Raw genomic sequence first — 27,995 nt, 5'->3', positions numbered from 1 at the left:
CAATGCCTGTTATCAAAGTGATACAGGCAGACATATACTAAGGAAGTACAACTGGGACCTGCAACTCAATTGTTAAGCAAAGGAGCCACTAGGTGAAACCATAGCTTTGCTTTTTATGTTATTTCAGCTTTGCTTTACAGACCTGCGAAGGTCATAAATGCAAGGTTTGGTTGCAAAGTTACTTGTATCATTGGTGACTTAGTTTGTGCACGGTTTTGATTACAGGCCTTGAGTTTCAACACATAAAAGGAAAAGATATGCCTTGGTGGTCTAAGAAAGAAAGAACTAAGTTCCTGAAATAGGTAGAGGTGTGAAATGGGAAATTTGGGGGGGGGGTGTTTTGTTTGTTTGTTTAGAAACTACAAGAGTATTACTGCATTTGAATGTCTAGAAATGTCTAGAAAAGCATCCATATGTATGGTACATTATTGCACAGAATTAAAAATAACCACAAAATGGCAAGATCTTTAGAGAACAGATGCGGATGCCACACTTTTGCTATATAATATATAGTGGAATAGAGTGAAATATGTATATAATCCAGGGATTGGACCTAAAATGAAGAAAACTTTATAGGTGAGACCATACCAGAGGTGGGTTCCTGCCAGTTCTAACCTCTTCTATAGAAGAGGTTCAACAAATCTACAGTGCCGTTTAGAACCGGTTCTGGCTCCCTCCCCTCGCCCGTCCGCACTCATCAAGATGAAGGGCAAGAGGAGGAATTCTGGGAGTTGAAGTCCACAAGTCTTAAAGATATCAAGTTTGAATACCCCTGGGTTTTTTTTCTAAAGGGTTAAGGATACAAGGGTCTTGTAACTTGACAGCTTTAAGACTTGTGTGCTTCAATGCCAGAGTTCCTGAGCCAACATGACTGGAGGAGGAAATCTGGGAGTTGAAGTCCACAAGTCTTAAAGCTGTCAAGTTTGAACACCCCTGGGTTTTTTTTCTAAAGGGTTAGGGGTGCAAGGGTCTTGTAACTTGAGAGCTTTAAGACTTGCGTGCTTCAAATGCCAGAGTTTCTGAGCCAACATTTTGGTTGGTAAGCAAGAGCGTTGTTAAGTGCGTTTCACCACATTTTAGAAGTTGGCCATGCCCACCCAGTCACATGATCTGCAAGCCACTCCCACCCAGTCACATGGCCGGCAAGCCACTCCCACAAAGCAGCCACACCTGCAGAAGAGGTTCTAAAAAAATTTGAAACCCACCACTGGGCCAAGTTTAAACTGAGAATTCCTTGAATCATCGAACCCAAGGCCAGTCAATTGCCTTCTAAGTTCCAAAACAAAGAACTGTAGAGAAAGAGTGGTTGAAATAGACCCATTTGTTATTTTAAATTCTGTTGCCATGGTCCTTCCAACTGCAGCACTAAAACTAACTAATGCCCATTTCCTACTGCACAGGTCGCCGCTATGCATATCCCCATCAGATTGCTTTCAGACATACTGAAATTTTGATAAGCATATCCAGCAGTGAAATCAAATGGGATAACTTTTATTGCAGTTTCTTGCATATACTACTGTAAACAAATAGGACTCCTAGAATCATAAAATCATAGGACTGGAAGGGGAAAAAAGCACGAGTCTTTATACCATTCCAGACAAATAGATTCTCCCCATTATCATGGGCCTTGTCTTCTGATTTCCATGACCATGTTGGAAATGCTAAACAGATACTAACAATGTGTTTGGGGGCATGCATGAGCAAGGGGATCCTAGATGACAACAAGAAGGAACAATAGACAACCAGAATGAATAGGATTTTGTGTGCATTGGAACATATGGTATTATTATTTTCCTTAACTCTACATTGTTCTCCCTTTCTTTTCCTCACCCTCTATGACCTACTCGACAATGGGAAGCCCTTGTTAATGTTTTCCTGGCGAAAGGGTTGATGTGACCACAGATGCTTTCTGGAGAAGTTTTGTATGATTGTTTTACTGATATTTTATTCTAAAATAAGTAGCCATCATATAAATTTAAGAAAAATATTTTAATATTCAAATAATTAGCAACTTTTATCAGAATATTCCAGCTACTCATGCTGCTACAATTGTTTTATTGGTACAGTAGTATTCTGGAAAAGGAATTACAGTAGCCTAATATTAAATACACAAGTAAAAAATATTTTTCTGTAGTTGCATTGGCTTGCTGTGTATCATATCGTCAACTGCTGCTAAACTTAAGTAGAGATTTTAAGGTGGACTTTTCTCAGATTTAGCTAGAAAGATGCCATTAGGGTAAAGGTAAAGGTTCCCATTGCACATATATGCTAGTCGTTCCCGACTCTAGGGGGGCAGTGCTCATCTTCATTTCAAAGTCAAAAAACCAGCGCTGTCCAAAGATATCTCCATAGTCATGTGGCCGCATGACTAAACACCGAAGGAATACAGAATGCTGTTACCTTCTCACCAAAGGTAACTTTGGTGGTCCCTATTTTTCTACTTGCATTTTTTACGTGCTTTCAAACTGCTGGGTCGGCAGAAGCTGGGACAAGTAACAGGAGCTCACTCTGTTACACAGTGCTAGGGATTCGAACAGCCAACTTTTCTGATTGCCAAGGTCAGCGTCTTAGCCACTGAGTCACTGCATCCCTGCAGGAAAGATACCATTAGAATTACATAAATATAGTTATAATAATGCCAAACTGAAATGCCAACTTCCAAACCATTATGTTGCTTTATGACATGATAAAAACTATTAATAAAGGGCTAGATAACAGAAGAAATGGCGATACTGCCTAATAACCAGAAAGTGATCCTTTGCCTCATTCTAGTTACACAGTGTATTAATCAGAATAGGACAGGGATGAGGATGTTCACTTGGCATATATGTCCAATTGAGGAAATGTAGTTTAGATAGATGATACTCATATCTTGATATATATACTTGCTTTATGATCTGTTTTCCAGCATCATGACATAGACTGTTACTTTAAAGACTATGAGTATACATACATCATTGTGAGACAATGTCTCCATGCACATAACGGGTGCATGATTTGATGTTCCACATTACACCATATGACACTATATGAATTACAGTAAAAAATCGTGCTAGTGTATTGTTTGGATAGGAAAGTTGTCTTCTCTCTTTTTCTCATTTTTCCCTTTATAATGAGAGCAATAGGAAGGATTTATTTGACCTGATAATATCAGGCGGGAGCTTTTGATACGTTACCTGGCTCTGGAATTCATCATGCTTCCTTTGAGATCCTCCCAGTTGTATCAGCCAGGGTAGGAAACCTTGGCATGTTAAAACAACAGTGTTCCAAGCAGGGAAGAGCAACTGCTGTGAAAAGAAATGGGAAAACACATCTGTGAGAATTTATCTAATATTTTCTCTGTGCCTTTTTCTGATGGATAGTTTGTAGCAGACAAAATGAAACTTTTAAATTAGTGAGAGTAGTTGCTTATTTTATTCACGTGAAAAAACTGATTTATCACTCCCAAAATGCCAAATTTCATCTTACATGTTACCGTGTTTCCCTGAAAATATGACCTGTCCTGAAACTAAAGCCTTGCCACATTTTTCACATGGGCAAAAATATAAGCCCACCCTGAAAATAACCCCTCTGGACAACCCCCCCTCCGGCCAGGCAGAGCACTGCTCACTGACATAGCGGTATCCTAAAGGTGCCAAGCCGCAGGAGCCTGGGGGAAGAAAGGTGCTTACATTGCTTGGCGCCTTCAGGATATCGGTAGGATGGGGAGTGGTGTTCTGCCTGGCCACAGGGGGTAATTGCCGGGCAGCTGCTTCCTTGCGAACTGGCTCCTAAAGAGCCAGGCACAGCCTCAGGGGCTGTGCCCGGCTCTTCAGGGGCCAGTTCGCAAGGAAGCAGCTGCCCGGCAACCCCAAAACAATAAACCCTCCCCTATAAGGCCATATTTTTTAAGTAAAAAGAAAATTAGACCCTGTCGTATTTTCGGGGAAACACGATATAAATTATGAAGCACTCTTTTCATTGCTCCCAGATTCTATCCTTCCAACTTGTTTATGCTGACAAAGCTCAAGTGATTACTGATCACTTTTGGGAATACACTGTAAAAATGGTTCAATTTAGGATTTTACTGGGCTGAATTAAAAAAAAAAACTAATGTAATTATTGGCTTATAGTTGGAATTTAATTTCAATTTTCATTATTTTATTCACAAAGGCATTAGTGAATATGTACTCCAAATATCTATTCATATGAAAGCCCCTTTGGCAATCTGATAAGAACATCTTATTTTGCTCTAGATTGTAGTATTTGTAATGACTTTATTAGAAACTGAACATGCACACGTGGGTCAATACAAGATATTTGGCTGCATTCACTCTTGCAAATGTTTACATTCCCAGGATCTTTTGAATGTTTTAGGAACAGCTCTGTATACTTATTACAATCTGACAATTAAAAGGCTGCTTTCATATCAAAGATTGTCACCCCAAAAATAGCCAGGAGAGACATAAGATGCTATGAAAAGTCTAACACTCTAAAAGGTCAACTCTTATTCATTTGGTTCAATCAATGTCAACTCAAGTTTAATGTTGTTGGAATATCTGGCAAATTGGCACTGTGCAGCTTTTTGGAATTATGAAATGCTAAAGAAAAGATCATTAATGCATTATGAAGCCGACACCTGTTATTTACAGATAGGTTTGTGATTAAATTGGATGCACCTTATGTACAAGAACATTTTTTTAGAAAACATCTTGGCGGGGGGGGGGGGACCCCTCTGACCAGTTACTACTGGAAAACTGCTTTATAGGAAGAAATTCATTTTACATTTTCTGGTCTGTAGCTTGCATTATTCTTAAGCAATTTGCCAGTGTTGAATGTATAATATAAATAAATATGAACAACTCTCCACTATGAGGGTTGCCTAGAATACATCAAGCTACTCAGATCAGTTTTTAATGAGAAAGTACTTTGAAACTAGAGTAAATGCAAAAACCAGAAGTTGGGAGAATTGAATGAAAAGTAATGTCTCAATGCTATAAGTCACCAAAAGATGGTAGTACTGGCATTCTAGAAGCTGATAGGTTCTTCACCATCTGTTCTTTTACTTTAGTTGGCAGAAATTGAAAGAAAAGTTTGTGTTGCTTTTGTTCATGAAATAGATACATATAATGAATATTTATCAATGCCGCTTAAGCAATGCACCATTTTTTGATTGCTGAAAAAGTCCTTCCAGTTGAAATTCTCTGCCAAATGCAGGTTGTCTATGGTAATGATTGTGAGTGAATACAGTGTTCAAAGTTACAACAGCACTGGAAGAAATGATTTATGACCAGTTCTTACACCTGACTATTGCAGCATCCCCATGGTCATGTGATCAAATTTATGGCACTTGGCCACTTGCATTCATTTACAACTTTCCCAAGCGATATCCAATAAGTCCAGGGGAAAGCTGGATTTGTTTAATGCCCATGTGATTCAACAAATGCAGTCATTTCCTTAACAAGCATGACAAAACAGTCATAAAAGCAAGCATGACTCACTTAACTGCCACCTTTCTTAGTAAAGTAATTCTGAACCCTATTGTAGTGGTAAATTAAGGACTACCTTTACTGTGTTTCACTTGAACAGCCTATGTAAATATGGTGAATTAGGAAGAGCTGATCTGTGTGGTCAAGAAAGAGAGGATATCCTGTGACAGCAGCCAACAAGTTTTACATGAGAAAGCTTCATGAACTGATTAAGGACAATCAGCAAATCACTAAAATAAAAATTGCCGTCCAGCTTGGAATTTCATAGGAACATAAGGATCACACTATTGATGTTCTTTAATACTAGAAAATTTTATTGTATTTTCCCTTGTATGTTGACAACAAAGATTAGAGTTCAGGAGTTGAAATTTGCCTGAAATTGTTATTTAACAAAAATAAAGATGAGGAATCTTTAACATTGTGACAGCCAACACAACATGGACTGATCATTATTACCCAGAACTAAAGCATTGGCTCCTGGAATATCATCACAAAGTTTCACTCATGGAGCAAGATTTCAAAACCAGATATTAGCATTAAAATTGATGTTTACAATTTTTTGGGGATGGGGGGATGTTATTCACATCGATTTCCATCCAACTGGCAATATTAACTCACAACAGTATATTGCAACACCGTGAAACAATTAAACCAAGTTTGAAAGAACCAGAAAGAATTTTTGATGCCACATGACAATGCTAGGCTTTATACTTAATAAGCCACCGATCAGGCAATTGTGAAATCTTACCCCATCTATCATACAATTCAGACTTGGCACTGTGACTTCTACTTTTTTCTCAAAGGGCATCTATGGTATTTAACTGAAATGAAGAGATGGAAGACAATGTCAGGAACTGGTTGAAAAGACAAAGTTCTTTTGTGATGGCTTTAAGAAGCTCATCCATCCTTGGCAGGTAATTATATGGAGAAGTCAATACAGGTAATATAAGAGCTCATTTCAAGAATTATTTTTCTGTTTCATTTATTAAAATATTCTATTTAAACTAAGTTATGGAAGTGATGGTAATACTCTTCATTCAATCCTCACAGAAAGCTTCCACAAGAGGAAATTTTTTTGAAGTTTATATTGATTTACAATAAATTTCAAAATGATAATATTAAAGCACTATAATTCTGAGACAGATTTAATAATATAGGACATAGCTAATTATTTAGGTTAAGAAGGGATATTAATATTAGCACTAATAGCATCACATCAGCAAACCTGTAAATACAAATACAAATTTCCATATCAGCCTTGTTGCGAAATGATAGTGTACTGTAATAGTCATGGATCTTACAGAAATAATTTCCAAGGAATAAATTATTTTTGGCCTTTGAGACCTTATGTCAGTGGACTTTTTATCAAAACTTAATTGTACAGTTACATCATTTCTTTGTTGGTTTGATATAAATGCTATAAAGTTGATCATCTAATTTGCATTTGGTGGCATCCTGTCAAAACAACAAAATGGGAGACCATAAACATACAAATTCAATTTTCCCTCTTGGCTGTCTTTTGAAACTCATTGATGTCACTTCCTTCCTAAGTCAGCAACTGAATTTTTCTTTAATTCTTAGTCCCAGCTGTCTATGTTGTCAACACAAAGTTATTAAAATTCCTTTAAAGTGAATAAAAATAGCCTAAAAACAAATGTAGTGGGAAGCAGGAAAGCATCAGTATTCAAAGTCCACAAACCTTTGAGCAAAATAGAGTTGATCCAAGTAGAGATTGAAAACATAGGTCTTTCCTCGCATCTTGTACATCATTAAAGGTTGTTTAAAATACGTTTGCCTTAATCTTTTATTACCCCCAAAAAAGAGAGTGCCTTATCTGGTTAAAAAAAGTAGCCTCAAGATGTGAATTTTCACAATGATGTTCTCAGTGAACTCTATTGCCTACTGAAAGTCTGCCTGAATAATGTTGATTTTCTTTCTCAAAGCAAAAAAAAAAAACATTTCTGCAAAACAAAATACTACACTATTATGCAGGAAGTAATTACCATAAAGAGGCAATCCTCTATCATAGCCTAAAGCAATAAGTAATCTTGATTTTGTTTTATTTTTTAGGAAGATTATTATTTTAGGAGATCATTAGGGAAGTTACTTTCTTACTTGTACCAGTATAGTACTTTTCATCACATTCTATCAACTTACTTGTTGAACATAAATATTTATTTTATTTTTATTATATTTTTAAAAGCTCAAGATGAATAAGATTTCTTCCTCATCTATCTTCTGAGTGGCGTGGTAGATGGTGACATTTAATTTTCTGCCTGAATAGAGAATGCAGACTTAAGCCTGATTCTATCTATATATATAATGAAAAGGTGGATACAGCCCTATAAACCAGAGATCCAGATAAAGAAACCAACTCATTCAATAAGAAATTGACATTCCCTCTTCCACGGGTTGCCCCACTTCTGAGTTATGGTATTACTAACCCTGAGTTATGGTATTACTAACCCAGAGTCATCAGAGTGGCATAGAATTTGCTGCTACCATTCTCAGTTCCTATTCTTCTTTTATTCCCAACAATTGCCACATCACTTCACCTTTCTCCAGAGTACCAATGAAAAAGCCTAATATACCTTAAGGTTGCTTTTAACTAGTAACAAAATAAGGTGTAGGGCCTTGCTTTAACATTGGAACATTAATGACTTAAGCCTGGATCAATGTATTAAGTGGATACCATGTACATACATTTATTTCCCAGGATTTGGTGGCTCAGTGGCTAAGACGCTGAGCTTGTCGATCAGAAGATTCGGCTGTTCAGCAGTCCAAATCCCTAGCACCGCATAATGGAGTGAGCTCCCGTTACTTGTCCCAGCTTCTGCCAACCTAGCAGTTCGAAAGCACATAAAAAATGCAAGTAGAAAAATAGGGACCACTTTGGTGGGAAGGTAACAGTACTTCATGCACCCTCTGCATTTAATCATGCTGGCCACATGACCACAGAGAAGTCTTCAGATAGCACTGGGTCTTTGGCTTAGAAATGGAGATGAGCACCGCCCATAGAACCAGAAAAGATAGCATGCATGTACGGGGGAATCTTTACCTTTACCTTATTCAAGTTAAAAATTGTTTCTTAGTTTGTATTTGCTTTTGCTAATTCAAAATGGTTCTAGGAATCCTAGGAAAGTTTGTGAGCACTGATAAATTGACACTTTGGTATTCTGACTAGTTGTTCCACAATGTATTTGGAGTCTTGGAGTCCTAGTGGACAACCATTTAAATATGAGCCAGCAGTGTGCAGCAGCTGCCAAAAAAGCCAACACAGTCCTAGGCTGCATCAACAGAGGGATAGAATCAAGATCACGTGAAGTGTTAATACCACTTTATAATGCCTTGGTAAGACCACACTAGGAATACTGCATTCAGTTCTGGTTGCCACGATGTAAAAAAGATGTGGAGACTCTAGAAAGAGTGCAGAGAAGAGCAACAAAGATGATTAGGGGACTGGAGACTAAAACATATGAAGAACGGTTGCAGGAACTGGGTATGTTTAGCTTAAGAGAAAGAAGGACTAGGGGAGACATGATAGCAGTGTTCCAATATCTCAGGGGTTGCCACAAAGAAGAGGGAGTCAAACTATTCTCCAAGGCACCTGAGGGTAGAACAAGAAGCAATGGGTGGAAACTAATCAAGGAGAGAAGCAACTTAGAACTGAGGAGAAATTTCCTGATAGTTAGAACAATTAATCAGTGGAACAGCTTGCCTCCAGAAGTTGTGAATGCCCCAACACTGGAAGTCTTTAAGAAGATGTTGGATAGCTATTTGTCTGAAACGGTATAGGGTTTCCTGCCTAAGCAGGGGGTTGGACTAGAAGACCTCCAAGGTCCCTTCCAACTCTACTATTGTATTGTATTGTATTGTATTTAACAAAGCGGGAATGGATTGCCTTTGGTCTATTCTATAACTATGAATACACAGCAAGATAGAGATCTCTCTGTTGAACAGCTTAAATATATTCAAAATAAAAAAATATTCAAAACCTAAAAGAATCTTTATGATGAGAATGTTATCAGCATAAGATCTGACTACAATGGTTTAGTTCAACTAAACAGTTCATTTAGATCTGCAAGCTTTTGAAAATACTTCATGTTTTTAAAGGTATAAATCCTGAATTTTTAATTGAATTCCCTTATCAAACAAGGAAACCAACTTCTTTATTAAATACGCTGTTCTATAGCTTATGTGAATCAGGTTAATTCATTTGTTATCATGCAGAGAAAGTTGCAATTTCGCAGACGATGGGAAATCTTCAACATTCAGTGTTTGAACAGAAACAAACGGAATATTTGTTTGCTGATTTAACGCTGCCTCATATAATTCCACATCCATCCTGTGAGCTCTACAAATTATGACACTGTCAAACTGAAAAAGGAATGTTAGTCCAGAATTTGTGATTGGTGGAGTTTGATTAAGAATTTCCACAAACAATATGAATTTTTTTTAGTAATGAAGATAACATTGTGAACTCAAAAAATAAAGGATAGCCCCTTTTGTTTTGTTTTTTTAATCTTGTATTCCATCATATCATTTTAAATTATACAACTGTCAGGAGGTTATTGGAACAATTCTAGCCTTTTACAATCTTCTTTTTTTTTCCTAAATGAACTTGCTGGATTTTCCTTATTTTGGAAGTATAAAATGCTTTTGTGCAAACCCTTTAGTTAAGATCAAAAATTTTATAATTATGCAGTGTAGATTGGTTCCAGTGGTCATACATTCCTTCTTTAATTATTTATTTGTTAAAAGTCATATTATTTTTTGTAATAGTTACATTATGTGTTGCATTTAACATTTACACAATTGCAATATAAATGTGATTATTATAGGACTGTTCAGTAATGTGTTATCCTAGTTTAGGGGTGTCAAACCCAAAGCCCGGGAACCAGATCTGGTCCACAGGGTGCTTAGATCTGGCCCGTGGAGCTACCCTGGAAACCGCGAAGGACTGGCCCACAGTGCCTCTGCCAGCAAAAACGGAGCTTGGGAGGGCTGCATGCAGCCCTCCCAAGCTCTGTTTTCACTGGCAGAGGGTTGCAGGAGGCCACTGCAGCTAAAAATGAAGCTTGGAGCCTGTTCTCACTGGCAGAGCTCTCGGGTCCCCATGGACGCCCCAACATAAGTGACAGTGAGCTGGCCACGCCCACCCCATCACCCCAAGGTCATACACAACCCTGATGCAGCCCTCAATGAATTGAGTTTGACACCCCCATCCTAGTTAATCCCTTATTTCTGACTTACACCGGTGAATGTCGACATTCACCAAGTACGTTTCCCCCTCTCTTTGGGGAGGAGGAGAGCCAGAGGATCGCCTCTCTTTGGGGAGGAGGAGAGCCAGAGGATCGCCTATCTTTGGGGAGGAAAGTACGTTTCCCCCTCTCTTTGGGGAGGAGGAGAGCCAGAGGATCGCCTCAAAGGATGCCCCAAAGAGAGGCAAAACGTACTTTCCTCCCCAAAGAGAGGCGATCCTCTGGCTCTCCTCCTCCCCAAAGAGAGGCGATCCTCTGGCTCTCCTCCTCCCCAAAGAGAGGGGGAAACGTACTTTCCTCCCCAAAGAGAGGCGATCCTCTGGCTCTCCTCCTCCCCAAAGAGAGGGGGAAACGTTCTTTCCTCCCCAAAGAGAGGCGATCCTCTGGCTCTCCTCCTCCCCAAAGAGAGGCGATCCTCTGTCTCTCCTCCTCCCCAAAGAGAGGGGGAAACGTACTTTCCTCCCCAAAGAGAGGCGATCCTCTGGCTCTCCTCCTCCCCAAAGAGAGGGGGAAACGTACTTTCCTCCCCAAAGAGAGGCGATCCTCTGGCTCTCCTCCTCCCCAAAGAGAGGGGAAAACGTACTTTCCTCCCCAAAGAGAGGCGATCCTCTGGCTCTCCTCCTCCCCAAAGAGAGGCGATCCTCTGGCTCTCCTCCTCCCCAAAGAGAGGGGAAAACGTACTTGGTGAATGTCGACATTCACCGGTGTAAGTCAGAAATAAGGGCATTTAGCAAATATTTCGGACATTCACCAAGCGAGATTGGTGAATGTCGACATTCACCGGTGAATGTCGACATTCACCAGATTTCGGACTTTCACCGTAACATGTATACATGCACATACAAGTGTCATTTCTTCAGTGTTATCACAGAAGTGAGTACACCCCTTAACATTTTGTAAATATTTAAGTATACTTAAATATTTACAAAATGTTAAGGGGTGTACTCACTTCTGTGATACTCTATATATAAATATATGTATATATATGTTCTAGCTGTGCTCCTTTAAATCTTTTCTGCTACAGTTAATAAAGCTATTCTTTGTTGTAAATTGATCCACATTTTTCTTTTTTTATTCTCTTATACGTTAATAAGGATACAGTGTTATGCAGAGGTGTACTTATAACAATTTTATAGACAAATGATACTATTTACAGTCACGCGGGGGGGCGCGAAATGTTTTCTTCTTCCTAGGGGGGGCATGACAGAAAATAATTGAGAAGCACTGTATTATTGTGAGATGCAAAAAAGTAGGTTTCCAAAAAGTCAATTAACTGACTTTTTGTTAAAACCTACGCACAGGAATCTTTTAAGACTGACAGCACCTGTTTAAAACTAGATAAGGGTCAACAGCAATCGAGTCCCTGGGGGGAGAGGGGGCGACTAAGAAGTCAAATTAAATAAATAAATAAATAAGGAGGTTAATTTTAATTCACTTGTGGCAATGTAACACTTCTAAACTGATGCCTCATTTAACTCCTTTCTCTGGCTATGCCAGTGCTTCTCCTACAATTCTGACACTAATATGTTCCCAGAATTCATTTTGGACTGGCGAGACTGGAAAAGTTTCTGTATTTGAAACATCCACTACTAAAATAAATAGACTGATTAAAATTAGACTCATGTGTTTGACCTGTTGTGAAGTATTGTTGAGGATGGCTATCTTACAGAATGAAGAGCAAGAGTTTGAACAAGCAAGAGTTCACCTATTGTAAATGGGACAAATCATTATTGCAACACTCCAAAAAGTTGTTTTATAAAAGCCAATAGGAGTGATTCAAACACTCTTAAAAGCTGTTTTTTCCCCTTAACCTTGTTTCGAAACTCATATGATCACTTTTCTCTGAAATGAAAACTTTTTCTTTTTTTTCAGGATCTGAAGAAAAAATGCAACTGGAGATGATTATTCAGGTATTTTGACCATTTTTAAGATATATTTAGATATATTGCATAGCTAATAAAGTCTATGCATTCTGCATTTTTATAAGAGAAGACATAGTACAGGTATATGCATCTAGATATTTATGATTTATCTTATAAACCAATGAAGACCTCTAGGCAATCAAACAGACTGGAGAGCTGGTAGCAGAAATCCAGCACTAAGATGATCAAGCACAGGTAACATCATGCCTGTTTTTATGTAGCAAAAGGACCTGTTTATTATTACTTTCTTTAATAGCTGTCCAACAGAATTATGTGTTTGGGGAGGGGGAAGTACCCCAAAATGGACTGCTCAAACCATGGATGCATGCTGTGACTCTTTTACTGGAGGTACTCCAAGATCCACAGCCTCAGATGGAGATTGGAATGGACTCTCTGGCTTTTTTACTAGATGTAGCCAGGAATAAATTAACCATAGAAATTCATGAAATGAATGGATTTTGTAATGTGTACATAATAGGGCTAGTCCGGGAAACTTTGATTAATGTGAACTGTACCATCTAGTTCTGTGAGGATAACCAATTATGAAGATAATAACCTGCTCTGAAGAAACCATTATTGTTGGTTCCTGAATCAAATTCAAGGCAATCTTTATGATGCAGGCTAGAGACCAGAAAGTCCTAGAATCGCCTTAGGCATGAAAGAATTTTGGGTGACTTTGCCCCAGTCATCTCAACCCAAAGCACCCCACATGGTTATTGTTGTGGGGAAAATAGGAGGGGGGAGATGTTTACCACCTTGAGTTACAATAATAAAAAAGGCAGGAAATTAATAAATAATATAGAAAATCTATGATAGATGGCTTAGGAACTAATTGCACATCTGGTCCCTAGTATATGTGAGAAGGCTGCATCTATCAGTGGCAGTGGTGAAATTCAAAAAAAATTACTACTGGTTCTATGGGCATGACTTGTTGGGTGTGGCAAGGGAAGATTACTGCAAAATCTCCATTCCCACATCACTTCAGGGAAAGGATACTGCAAAATCTCAATTCCCAGCCCACTCCAGGGGAAGGATACTGCAAAATTCCCACTCCATCCCACTCCTGGGGGAAGGATACTGCAAAATCTCCATTCCCACCCCACTGGGGCCAGCCAAAGGTGGTATTTTCCAGTTCTCTGAACTACTCAAAATTTCCACTACTGGTTGTCCAGAAACTGTCAGAATCTGCTGAATTTCACCCCTGATCAGTGGTCTCTTACATCAGGTTACAAAACCAAATTCTTGATACAAGTGGCCTGTTTTATATTTCTGTCCCTAATTCAATGCAGCTTATGCCAATACATTTAAGTAACTGAACCAACCTAAGATATAACTGATCAGCCAAAACGTCAGTTAAACCGTTGCTGTTCAGCTTACCAAACTGCTCAGATATTCTCCCATATCCTTGATTTTAAAATGCTTAAAGTTATTAGTATGCTGGAGTTTTTGTTTTGTTTTGTTTTTATTGAATTTTTATGCGCTGTTGGTTTTATTTATTACAAATAAGCATAATGGTCATCATTTTGGGATCTGTATTTTTGATAATAAAACTCAAGTTTTAAAAACTATTTTTAAAAATGGAATCCTTTTAAGACGATTATACAAGTTCCCTGTGAAATATGATTTCAGAATTTTTAAAAAATTGTATTATGAATAGTAACACAAACGACAGAAACCTCTTCATAAGTGATTACAGGTAGTCCCAATTTACAACATGTCCCTTAGCAACCGTTTGAATTATGTTGTAAACTACCCAGTTCCAAATTTCCAACAGCCATCCATTCCTACACACACACACACCGTAGTCACATGACTACATTTTGGATGCTTGGCAACTGGCCAGCATTTATGGCTGTTTGCAGTATCTCATGGTCACAAAGCCATGATTTATAATGTTGTTTGCTGAAAATCAGTATTTTGTGTAGATATGGCGGGAGGGGCTACAGCTGGGTTTAGTCACAGCCTGATTGGTCCAAAGACTGAGGGAAATTTCTTAAAGAATCCTTCCTTCCCTATTGCCCCCCAGTTTCCTCTCAGTCTTTGGTCCAAACCCTAGCTTTGGTTCCATTGAGGTAATTTATCTATTGCTTTATTTTAATAATTCGATTGATTGGATATTCTAAATTCCTAAATTTTTGACTGCTGGCCATAGAGACTGATCTGTCAGCCTCAGAAGGAGGTAGGAGTGGTCTGGTCTCCTACCTCTGGGCCTGGGGGAGCCCTGCCCAGTCCCTGGCTATACAGATGTGACAGGCTGCTATGTTTGCAGCCGAGAACATTGAAGAGGCTTTTGTGCAGGTGGCTGCTTAGCTTCAGCCCACACCTCCTGCCTTTGGGATAGCCTGAAGAGTGCCATGACTTTAAAAGCCTTGTCGCGGCTTCAACAGCCTCGCCGCGGCTTCAAAAACCTCACTGCAGCTTCAAAAGCCTTGCCGCAGTTTCGAAGGGCGGAACACTGCAGCAGCTTCAAACAGCATGCCATAACTTGAATAACAGCCGTGAGTTCAGACGCAGCACTGCGGCTTGTAAGCAAGTGTTGCGGCTCTGAATTGCTTGTCTAGCCGGAAAGAGCGAGAGAAAGGGAATTGGCTCATCATGAGGCTGCTGCCTCAGAGCCATTTACACCAGGTGGACTCCTCTTCTTCCACGAGGCATGGTGGCCATTTTGGGGTGACCTCGTGGAAGCGGCCAATTTGCTCAGCAGCGGCCTGCATCACAGCCATAAATCAAGGCCGGCAGGTGACCTTTTCTCCACTCTGCAGCCTGGATCGTGGCCATAGATCGAGGCCGGCAGGTTCCTGTGCAGATTACCACCAAGCTTAAGCCACATAAGTGTAGCATGGCTTCCACAGTTCCTGAGTCAGCACAGGCCCCTATGGTGATCCAAAGTGAGGTGGCAGAGGAAGGCCAGGGCAGACTGAGAACCAGGGCAGCAGCTTCCAGGCCATCTGCTGACCAGCACCCTTCTAGAGCTGCTGTGAGGGACAAGTTAAGGAGGCAGGAGGCCTTAGAAAAATGAATGGCCAGGGCAGAGAAACAAGCCAGGACTATTAGGCCCGAATCTCCCTGCAGATCCAGGTCCCCAGTGAGGCCCAGCTTTCATCACTCTCCTCACCTCCCAGAAGCTTTAGCCCTTCCTTCCCTTCTATCTCTGCTGCTAGGCCTCACAGTCAGGTGGCTTCTCCTCCCCCCATCTCTCTGAGATCATATAGGGAGAAGGGATCCATTGGAAAGGGGGTCTTGGGACTACCTTCCGGCTTCACACCTAGTCCCCCAGGGCCCCTCAACCTTGGGCCTTCGGAAGAGGACCTAGAGGACCTCGAGCTCCTGCCTGAGAACATCAGGAGGCTCATTTTCTCTGCAATTACTAAGGGCATTGCTTCTGGCCTTTTCCAACGGGAACGCTCTTCGCAGGGGGTGGGAAGGCCTCATTCTGACTCAAGGCATCCTAGATCTCCATCCTCTTCTCTTGGTCAAGGTCCACCTAGGCCCCCTTCTCCATCGGTGGTTAGAGAGGGCTCAGTACTGGGAGAGGGTGCACACCCAGACCTGGGTTCTCTTGAGGATGAGGACACTGTCCCTCCTGATCCCCCAGCCTTCCCTGGGCTCTTTGCACCTCCGGCATTCAAACCTCTCCTGCACAAGGTGAAAAAGACTACTCAGATTGGTACTGGTGCTCCACCCGTGTCCCAACATAGGGATCCCAATCTAGCCATGTTTACAAATACCAACACGGATAAAGAAGAAGTCCCAGCTCCACCACTATTTCTGGAAGTGGTCAAAAACCAGTGGGCTCAGCCTTCCTCTTTTCCCAATCCTGGGAGCAATGATCACTGCTTCTACAATATGGAGCAGGCATTCTCCCAGGCCCTATTGCCGATGGTAGACGCCCCCATTGCTTCTCTTGCCAATGCTTCTACCGTGGTCTCAGGAGATGTGGCTGACAAACTAAAGCCTGAGGACAAGCATGCAGAAATTAGTTTACGTAAGAATTTCAACGCTTCCGCCTGGGCTATCAAATTGGCCGCTGCTGCTTCCTATTTTAATTGCACCACGAGGGCAGAGATTGTAGCTCTGCCAATTACAGGACCACATCCCGATTCAGGATTAGCATCTTTACCAAGACCTCACCAAAATCATCTCGGCCACGCAGTTCTCTGCGGATGCCACTCTAGACTCTATTAAGTTTGCATCCCAGGCGGTCCACCTTAGTAGCGTCCAGACATCTTTTGTGGCTTCGCAACTGACAAATGGACAAGTCCAAATGGAATTTAGCAGTGGCACCTTACACTGGTCTCAATCTCTTCGGAGAATCGCTTGATCCGATTCTCGCTGAGAACAAAGATAAGAAGAAGGTCATACCCTCTAATACCAAGAAGCAGGAATCCTATCTGGCTCCTTACTGTAGACCTTCTTACAGATCACCTGACCCAGACTATTGCCAACAGTGGTACTTTCCTTATAGATCCGACAGACTGAGTCACCGTCCCTTTTATCAAGACAGGAGAAGGTACCAGGGTCAGTCCAAGCAGCTCTTTCCTGAGGGAGGGGTGGCCGCCCCTTCCACAGAAGGAAATGTCTCCAACCTGAGTCAGCCCATAGGCAGCCACCTAGCATCCTTCACGGATCAGTGGGACCAGATAACGTCAGATGCTTGGGTCAGGTCCACCATCAGGGACGGCCTCTGACTAGAATTTCTCTCCCTTTCCCTGATGCTGTTCAGGACCTTCCCTCCATCCAGGGGTCTGGAATGGCACCATCTAATGAGTCTGGCCACCCAACACCTTCTGGACATTTGGGTGGTAGAACCAGTCCCGATGAAGGAGAATGGCTTGGGTCTATACTCCAACCTATTCATTGTCCCAAAGAGCTCGGTGGGATGGATGGCAATTTTGGACCTGAAGCGCCTCAACTGTTACCTGGTTTACTTGCGCTTCAAAATGTTATCTCTTAGGTCCATACTCCTGGTGATCCAGCGGGGCGACTTCATGGCATCTGTAGATTTGACAGAAGTGTATCTGCAAATTCCGATCCTAAATGCCCATCGCATTTCTCCATTTCACCCACAAGGGCCGCTACTTCCAATATAGGGCTCTCCCATTCAGTCTGGCCCCTGCCCCGTGCATGTTCACGAAGGTCCTGACAGCATTGGCAGCTCACTTGCAATCCCACCCGGTGAGACTCCAATGCTACCTAGACGACGTGCTTGTTCAGGCCCAATCACACACGCAGGCAATTCACAACCTGAACCTGACAATTCAGATATTATAGTCCCTGGGTTCTCTGTCAACTTCCCCAAGAGCCATCTTTCACACACGATGAGAATCCTTCATTTGGGTACAGTAATAGACTCTCCCACTTCCCAGCACGTAACGTGGAGAGGACAGATGCCCTCAGAAGTCCATGGCCTCTGGGCCTTCTTTATGCCTTTCCCTTACTTGCGGTAAAAATACAGGTAATCCTCAATGGTCATAAAGCAGATCAGCATGGGACTGGAGCTGTTTTTGCAACCTTTCTTGTGGTAGTGATGAAGCAAATGCCATGTCATAAACCAACCACCAACTTCACTAAGCAAACACCACAGTTGTTAAGCTTTGGGATGTTTTTGCTGAAAACCAGAAGTAAAAGAGCGGGTAAGGGACAATCAGGGGGGGGTCTGTTGTTTGTCCTTCTTGCATTGTGGTTTTGCAGCTTTTTCCATTCGACCTCGAGGAACCTGGGAGCCAATAGGGAAGGAAGGATACTTTAAGAAATTTCCCTCAGTCTTTGGACCAATCAGGCTGTGACTAAACCCATCTGTAGCCCCTCCCGCCAATCTATATAAAAGAAATGTTCAGGTAAGGACCAACGTTCTTTTACTTCTGGTTTTCAGCAAAAACATCCCAAAGCTTAACAATTGTGGTGTTTGCTTAGTGAAGTTGGTGGTTGCTTTATGACATGGCATTTGCTTCACCACTACCACAAGAAAGGTTGCAAAAACAGGTCCAGTCCCATGCTGATCTGCTTTATGACCATTGAGGACTACCTGTATTTTTACCGCAAGTAAGGACTAGATAAAGGAATTATTAATATTAATTAATTAATCTAATGCTCAGTATATCTTTGATGACAAATTAACCATAAATATCAAAGTACATGAAATTATTTTAATCCTATATGATAGGTTGGTACATATTTTCAGCCATTTGTTAATTTAATCACTAATTTATGCTATACAGTTTTAAAGATTCTGATCTAACAAAGAAGATATTTCAGTAGAGATAATTATCCTCAAATATTTGAACAGTCCTACTTTTATATTTCCATACAACTTGTTACTTATTCAAAAAGAAAACAGTAAATTTAATTCAATTTCTGGTACATCCAGAAAATTTACAACCTCAACATTAGATAAAAATGCTTTGGTAATTATTAAGAAGGCACAGAATATCATTAATGTATCTGAAAGTGTTGAAATTGGAAAAAAAATGTTCTCTCATCCTCCTTCCCCATTTTTGTTAGAAATGTCTTTTGAAATAAACCAATACAAAACAAAATATATCATTTTTGTCCAGTGATGTTTTGTCCATCTGCTGTTAAGCAGACTAAGCACATGCTTAGGGCACAAGGCCCAAAGAGGGCACCACAAAGTTGAGAAAGGAAAAAAAAACAATGAAGATTTGTACAGTATGTACAAAGGAGGGGCACCAAGATTTGTCAGTGCTTAGGGCACCAGTGAGCCTTAATCCGCCACTGCTTTTGTCCCTCTTACTCTATATCATTTTCTTCTGTTTTAACAGGAATTTGGGAGCTATTCTACTGAGGAGTCTGAGAAAACAAGAGAAAATTGGATTGCAGGAAAGTATTTTCACAAAGAAAGTAAAGCTTTGATTGAGAATGAAGGTGATCAGGAGCCCAATTATTTTGAGAATAGAACAGAAGATTCTTTGACCACTAATTTTTCTGAAGACCCACAGAAGGTTCTTAAACAACTCAAAGAAATGAATTTTTCCTCCAACAAGCATTATTTAAATACATTCTTTAATAGGAACAATAACTGGAAAGCCATCAATGAGATACAGGAGAGGCGGAAATTTTTTCTTCGTGATATTTGCCAAAAATACATTAACAGAACCCAAATTCCCCTTGTGCACATGGTCTCTAGAATATACGTGGAAGATAAATACAAACTTTTGTATTGTGAGGTTCCTAAAGTGGGCTGTTCCAACTGGAAAAGGATTCTGATGGTACTTGGTGGTCGTGCAAAATCTGCTGCTAATATTTCCCATAATAGCGTTCACTATGGAGATCATCTGAAGAAACTAGATAGTTATAATATAAAGGAGATACAGAAGCGTTTAAAAACATATACCAAAATTATATTTGTCCGTGATCCAATGGAAAGGTTGGTGTCTGCTTTTCGAGATAAGTTTGAACATCCAAACATTTATTACCATCCTGTATTTGGGAAGGCAATTATTAAGAAATACAGACCTAATGCAGATAAAGAGGCACTGAAAACTGGCTCAGGAGTGAAATTTAAAGAATTTATACAATATCTATTAGATCCCTATCGGCCATTAGGTATGGATACGCATTGGGAGCAAATCAACAAACTTTGTTATCCTTGTGATATCGATTATAATTTCATTGGCAAATTTGAAACTCTGGAAAAAGACGCCAATTATTTTTTGAAACTAATAAATGCTCCAGATGAGCTCTTATTCCCTCATTTCAAAGACAGACACTCCACAGACAAAATAACCAATTCAGAAGTTGTAAGTAAATACTTATTAGAAATTCCTGCTACAGAGAGGCTGAAGGTTTATGACTTTTATTACCTGGATTATTTAATGTTTAACTATACTGTACCATATGAGGGATTCCAAATTGATGTAATGCATAATTAGCCTTACCTATAACTTATGGGGAAAAAAATATATTTTTTTAAATGGAGAAGCTTTTGATTTGTTAAAATTTTCATAAATGTGATTGCCTAAAATTTAGGAAATAACATATTGCACTGTGATGTCTGGGAACAATAATTTTGTATTGGAAAATTGTTGAATATAATGCAATATAATTAAGATAAGAGGTTTTAAAACAATTGTGTTTTATTGTATTTATTTGATTCCTGCAAATTCATTTTCTACATTCCAGGGAACAGCAATTAAAAGCTGGATTTATAAATCTGAGAGTAAGTTTTTTTATTGTCAATCAGCTAAGGAAATATTTAAGAAGAGGCAATATGTGGGTTATCAGATAAATGTATGCAATGGTTCAACATTAGTTTAACTACCTGAAAAGCTCAATTCTATCTGGACAGATAGTGCTTGGAAATAATATATATTCCAACTACTGATTTTCTTATTGATTTTTTTTTATTATTGGCCAGAATTGCAGATAAAAGCACATTAAAAATTAAAAATAAATAGTAAATAGTTTACTAGCTAATAAAATACCTACTTCACTACTGTAATATCAACTATTTCAACAAACAACTCTTCATTATACACCTCACATGGTAATTTTGACAACAATTTGAGCACACCTTAATTTACATATTTAATTACAGCTTTAAATGCATCTTTATTAAATACATCTTTAAATACACCTTTAACATTTATTTGTTTCATATATAAATTCTTTATTTTTTTTATTGTATACATTCCTTGTTTGACATCAGTTACTCCAAATATAAGTTGTTCTACAATATACTTAATAAGATCCATTTCATTATCAGCACAGTTGTTTCGGATCCTTGTATTTATTGCTGCAGGATCAGATAATTTTGCTCAATTTGTTTAGAGTGCATTTTAAGCATTTTTAACTGTTCTTAAAGCAATGTTCCATAACAAGGTGTCCTATATTTCATGAATGAAGGCAAATATATGTGTCCCAGGATAATGTGGCAGGATCTAGTCTGGGTTGGTTACCAGGACAATAAGTTTAGTCTTCCAAATTTTCAAACTTAGGCACACTTGAGGGCACACATCCTGGTGAGAAAGATGTTCCCTGAGGATGGGCTCCAGCATGAGTCCCAATATAGCATGGAAGACTAAACCTATGTTCCTGGTTGCTGACCCAGATTGGATCCCATCCTATATTCCTTTGATGGGAGAAATTTAGCATTTTTAAGCATTGTTTCTAACATAAGAAATCAAATATTTCCTTAAACTCCATGATCAATATCCAAACAATGGTGTGATTCAGCCAGTTTGCACTGATTCAATAGAGCTGATAGCAGTTTGGTGAGCTTGCTGAATAGCAAGCATGTCTTGCCCCTCCCCTCCCAGCCACTTCTCGCAGGCCAGCTCGCCTGGCCTTCAAAATAAGCACAACATGGAAGGCTTCCATCCTAGGAAATAAGCCCAATCAGCGCCTCTATCTCCACCAAAACGTCTTCCTGTCTTTTCAAGCACAGCCTCTCTTCCAAACGATCCTATGTATAAGATGAGTAATGAACACTGAACTGATCTGGAGGAGGAGGAAGGGGAGGATTTAGCTACCTGAGCTGGCATGAGTGATCAGTTTGGCACAACTGTTCACTGTACAAGCAGTGCCCTGACCAGAGTGTCGGAATGCCCAGCGACCAATCATGATTCATGATCTCAAAGGGTAAAACCAACCGAGCAGCCACATTGCCTCCACGTACTTTGACACCTTTAGGGCTCTTCCACCGTGGCGTTAATTAGGGTGAGGCTAGGAGGGGAGGGGCGAGGCAAAGCACCCCTCAATGTGAGTAATGTCAAGTTGGCATGCCCACACAGTCACATGACTACCCAGCCATGCCTACCCAACTGGTCATTAGGGCAGAGAACCGGTTGTTAAATTGTTTGAATCCCACCACTGATCCCAAACCCTATTTTCACACAAATTTCAACTCTATCTCACTTGTATTTATTGTAATATCTTAATAAAGATCTTTACTACTTTGAAATTATTGAATTCCTTAGAAAAAAAGATGACTGTTGAGTATACAAAATAATCCTTCCTTCACTTCTTTCAGCTCATTCTAATAAGAGTTGTATTTTGTCAAATATAAGCAGAAATTTGCCTTACCTTAATATGAGTAAGAACAAAGGTTGGTGGGATGAAAACACATGTGGCTACCCTGCTAATCGCTTCTCAAGTCAGGAATTCAGAAAAGGGCTGTGCATATACAACATGCTGAAACACAAAGTAGCTAATTGTATTTCAATTTAGTGTGTTGTATAAATCCTTCATGTAATTAGTGGCCAGCATCTTGGAGGAATCTAGCAAATAAGATTAATTATCAAGTGTTATTAAATAAATTATGGACAAATAGTGTAGTTTATGAATATAGCTAATTACTTAGCGTGTACAGTCCAGGAATGAAGCAGTCGTTTTACAGTGCAGTGCTGGGAGCATGGGATTCAAGAATGATGCTACCTCAACCTAAATATGATTGATCACTGTTCCATGTCAGATTGCAAAGTAAATGAAGGGGGGAAATGCTGGATACAAATTTCAAGCCACACCGCAGCATCTATGACCTAAAAACCAAACCTTTCTCTGTATAGGATTTACCAACTTTATTTTGAAGGGTTCTGTCTGATTTTCAGTGAATCTGCCAAAGGGTTCTTTTAGTACATTGTAGAATTATTGATTTACTTATTTTACAACATGTATAGCCTGCTCTAATCTAAACATTCTCTGATAAAAAAATATAACAAAATCAAGAAAAGATAATACATTAAAGATCACCTACGGGTAATAAAAATAATCAATAAAAAATCTAATACATCATAGTGTTATTCAGTTCAGCTAACCTAAGGGCCAAATGTCCACTGGAATAATACTGTTTTGACTGTCTTTTGAAATGCCTGCTTTGAAATGGAGGTTGTACCTCCAAGGAAACACATCTCATAACAGGGGGCTAGCATGTCACCTGACCCATTCCTCAGCATTCTGAAGTGGGGAAAGGACATCAAGTCCTTTCTAGATGACCAAACCAGAAGCTCACATTTAACACGAGCAACATATCTCTGGGCAATAAAGAGCTTTGAAGATAATAATCAACAGTTTGAATTGAGCCACAGAGCCTAATTCAACCAAGGAAGTGACTTCAAAATTGTTGTTATTCCTACCTGCCTGGATTGACCCATGGCTTGTCTAGTTGCAATTAAGTGTAACTAACCCACTGTAGCTTCCATGTCATCTCCAATTGCAGCCCTACATATAGAGCATTGCAAGGATTGAGCTGGATTGGAGTCAAGGAACAAGTTACAAGTATCAATGTTCCTTGACCAAGAAAGTTTAAAATCCATTCATTAGCCAAGTTTGGGTGAAGATTTCCCAGCAATAGCTTTCACCTTCTATTTAATTGTCCCTACTTAATCCTCTGAGACCCAACAATACTCCCATTTCCCAAGAGCTTCTTAGCTTCCACATTCTATCTTAAGAGGCTTCCTTCCACCCCTTCTTCAGCTCTTCTCCATCTATAAGTGGCAGGGGGTGGGGGGTGGGGAGAAGGATGATGGAAGTGTTCTTTTTTTTACCCATTACCGTTATTCAAGCCTGTCTAATATTATGGGACCCAGGATTAAGCTCTGGAACAATCAACAGCTGCCAGAAGCTGTTCTCCAAACAGCAGCTGGATTTCAGCAGCAGTAATTTACCACAGTTCCTTGAGTTACTGTACTAACTTATCATTCTAGTGTGTGTGGCATGTTCTATCACTGACCGGTCTGCTCAATCCAACTAAAATGTAGTTTTCCTTACCTGTATAAAATGAAGCCAAAGATACAACTGTAACCTCTGCCTCTCATTCTGGTTACATTTTCTAATTTAGAAGCCCCCATCAAATTTAGAGGGATGATTTCTAACATAGTGAAAAACTGTGGAATGGTTCTGAATGAGACATTACCATGTTCTCCTAAAAATAAAACAGGGCCTCCTCAATAAGCACGTGGCCTTATTTTCAGGGAGGTCTTATTATTTTTGAGGTGCAAGAGGCGACGAGCGTGGTCACTTCATGGCTGCTGCTGTGTTGCAATATTTTCAGGGAGGGCTTATTTTAGTGCATGCGCTCAAAAGCCCGATTGGGCTTATTATCTGGGCAGGTCTTATTTTCAGGGAAACGGGGTACATGATTTTATTCATTTGTTTTTGGTTTTTTTGTAAATATGCGAATTGATGAAAGGTAATCATTGCAAATGATTTTCATGCCTAATAACTTTACAAGTTGTATATAAATTAAATAAAGGTTGCTTAAGCTATTCAGATAATAGCTGCTTTTCTTGGATACTTAGGATATACATTTCCAAAATCCTGTCAAATTAATATAATCCAGATACGATCCTAAAGGAGCACTTATTCTGATGATGCTCATATTCTTTCATTGAAGAAATTTGTTTGGTTTCAGGAGTTTTTTTAAAAATGGAGGTAATTTCCTTTTTTCTGTTTTTTCTCCTTGTTCTGTCTGCCTTGAGATTTCTTGAGGAAGATTATCTATCTGTTGCAAGTAGTCTATTGTAAATGGCTCCTTTGCAATAAAAGAATGGAATTAAACATAGAATCTCATGTGACTAAAGGCTGCAGATTGTCCATCTTTACCAAAGTGATTCACACACCTACAAGGATATTCTGTACAGTTTTCTGAAATTACAACAGTTTTCAGGAATGAGTAGTTCTGTTTAATATCACTTAGCTTTAATTTGCAGCTTCCAAAAAATTTCGGGTGACTTATCTTACTTAGCTAGAATGTGATGGCCAACTTGGATATTGGTAAGGCAGAACACAATAAGAGCTTCAGAAGAAAATTTAAATTTCTTTAAATCTGTGTGAACCTTTTACTCAAGTTTGGTAAATTTTTACTCAACATTCATCATCATCACCCCTACTGTTCAACATATATATGAAACCACTGGGCGAGATCATCCGTGGTTTTGCGGTACGGGATCATCAATATGCTGATGATACCCAACTTTTCATCTCTACCCCAAACCACCCAAACAATGTCCTCGACGTGATGTCCCGATGCCTGGAGGCTGTGCGGATCTGGATGGGGAGGAACAGGCTCAAGCTCAATCCCTCCAAGACTAAGTGGCTGTGGTTTCCGTCATCCCAATTTGTGCAACTTGTTCCATCTTTGATGATAGGGGGAGAAATTTTAGCCCCCTCAGAGAAGGCTCGCAATCTGGGAGTCCTCCTGGATACGCGGCTTAGTTTAGAAGAACATCTGACGGCCGTGACCAGGGGGGCCTTTTACCAGGTTCGCCTGGTACGTCAGTTGCGCCCCTTCCTGGATCGGGATGCTCTGTGCACAGTCACTCATGCCCTCGTCCTTTCTCGCCTGGACTACTGCAACACTCTCTACATGGGGCTGCCATTGAAGAGCACCCGGAGGCTTCAGCTGGTCCAGAATGCGGCCGCGCGGGTTATCATGGGGGTACCTAGGTGCTCCCATGTTACGCCCCTTTTAGGCGGCTTGCACTGGTTACCGGTTGTCTTCCGGGTGCGATTCAAGGTATTAATTATGACCTTTAAAGCGCTCCATGGCTTAGGCCCAGGGTACCTGTGAGACCACCTACTGCCACCAATAGCCTCCCACCGTCCAGTACGATCCCACAGATTTGGCCTCCTCAGGGTGCCGTCAGCCAGACAGTGTCGGCTGGTGACCCCCAGGGGGAGAGCCTTCTCTGTGGGAGCGCCTTCCCTCTGGAATGAGCTGCCCCCGGAGCTTTGCATAATCCCTGGCCTCCGGTCCTTCCGACGCGCCCTAAAAAGTTGGCTTTTCCAGCAAGCCGGCCTGGCCTGTTAATTTTATTTAATTTTTAAAATGTGAGTGTTATATAAATTGGGTTTGTTTTTTGGACTGTTTCTAATTTCCTTTTAACTTTTGTACTATGTGTTTTTTAATGCTGTACGCCGCCCTGAGTCCTTGGGAGAAGGGCGACATATAAATCCAATTTAAAAAAATCAACAACTATGACCATAAGCCAATGATCATCTACTTAAAGAACATTCAGCATTCTTCTCTGAAATATGAATAAATATGAGACTTACCACATCACAGGGCTGAAATATTTACAGCAAAGTTGATTGCTTTCTGCTCCTGCAGAAGTAGATTTTATTTAGGTCAGTTCAGAAAAATAAATGTTGGCACAGATCTCATGGCAATAAATGCATTTCACAAAACATCATGTTCTGGGAATGGCTTTCTTTTTATGTTGTTCCCCTATTTAAATTCCCCCTTTTGTAATTCCTCTTTGTTTATTTCCTCTTCTTTCAACTTTATTCTGCCAAATCTGCTCCCTACATTCTTGGCAACAAGTTTAAGCAGACCAGATTTCCAACTCAGGGGAATGTAGATCTGAATAACAATGATTTGGGATGAAGATAGCATGGAGTGTTCCTTACTTTTCTTGAGAACTGTATTAGTCCTCAAAATTGTTCCAGACTAAGTATCCTCTCTACACAGACCTATTATTAAAGATAGCCAAGTTGATGCAAAGGATGGATCTTATTTTATAAAATGTATTTTATAAAATGTATTTTACCAAATAAATAGTTTTAGAAGAATGTCATTTCAAGTTTAAATATGGTGGTTATCTCTAACTGATATCACAATAGGAGGAACACAACTTATCAATTTTGTGTCATTTTCAAATAATGAAAGAACATTTGATTGAAGTTGGATAAGTTTCAAGATCATTAGTTGAGAGTTATACAAAACATAGCAAACTGGTAATTTCACTTGACTTTAAAAATCTAGACATCTACTTTAAATCTATTTATCCATGAAGAAGATGGATGGACTGATTTTCTTTTTTAAGTCAGAAGTGGCTATTAATTAGTCCTATGCTAAAGACCATAGAAATTGGATGGGCTTAAAAAGTCCATATTAGACTTTTTTTAAAAAATGTATTTCAGCATAAATTAATACTGAGAAACTGTCAAGTCAGTCAAATTTAAGAAGAGAAACATGTTTGTAAAACATTTCCCATGCAAAGGTTTTAAGACATGATAGTTATGTGCAGGAACCTAGTGCAAAGCAGCTACCAATTCACTTTCAGTTCTGTTTTTCTTCCAGAAGAATTTTTTTGCCAGAGAAAACAAGATCTTCCAGAGTACATTCAAGCTAAACTATCCATTTTCTTTCTGCCAAAATTTTCTGCTGGCTGAGTTGTGTTGGTATGCTGAATGAGAGGAGCTGGGCACCTGTCATTCAGAATCAGCAGTTTGTTCTTGGACATTCTGTTTGCATTTATTAGATAATAACTAAATGTATTGGCTTGGAAAGAAACAATGGAGTTTAGTTTCTTTGCTACCCTAAGCCTTTGTTTATTAAATTTCTTGAATAGGCTACATTTTTCTAGGTTCCCAAATGGCACAAAAGT

At 39.7% G+C, this 27,995-nt stretch overlaps 1 protein-coding gene and 1 long non-coding RNA gene across 7 annotated transcripts in view; one reads left to right on the top strand and one right to left on the bottom strand.

The window, feature by feature from the left end:
* Positions 1 to 20,820, top strand: part of CHST9 (carbohydrate sulfotransferase 9) — a 66,820-nt gene extending 46,000 nt beyond the window's left edge. For 5 of the 6 annotated variants that reach the window (XM_081953065.1, XM_081953066.1, XM_081953063.1 and 2 more), the window contains 2 exons: positions 12,602 to 12,639; positions 19,431 to 20,820. In XM_081953065.1, coding sequence (XP_081809191.1) covers positions 12,602 to 12,639; positions 19,431 to 20,540 — 1,148 coding nt within the window. In that variant the 3' untranslated portion in view covers positions 20,541 to 20,820. Of the gene's footprint in view, positions 1 to 6,271; positions 6,383 to 12,601; positions 12,640 to 19,430 lie in introns of all 6 variants that reach the window. The other variant, XM_081953067.1, reaches the window with a different exon arrangement.
* LOC309392091 lies at positions 1,979 to 26,749 on the bottom strand. The gene is made up of 3 exons (XR_014175391.1): positions 26,662 to 26,749; positions 3,177 to 3,287; positions 1,979 to 2,590 (listed from the first exon to the last, which is right to left on the bottom strand). It is a non-coding gene; the product is annotated as an uncharacterized lncRNA (long non-coding RNA).
* Between the last annotated feature and the right edge of the window lie 1,246 nt (positions 26,750 to 27,995).

This window comes from Natrix helvetica (genome assembly GCF_964273705.1).
Source record: "Natrix helvetica genome assembly, chromosome: 4".
Lineage (NCBI taxonomy): Eukaryota > Metazoa > Chordata > Lepidosauria > Squamata > Natricidae > Natrix > Natrix helvetica.
The sequence above is the reverse complement of the archived record's forward strand: the minus strand, read 5'-3'. Positions and strand labels throughout refer to the sequence as shown.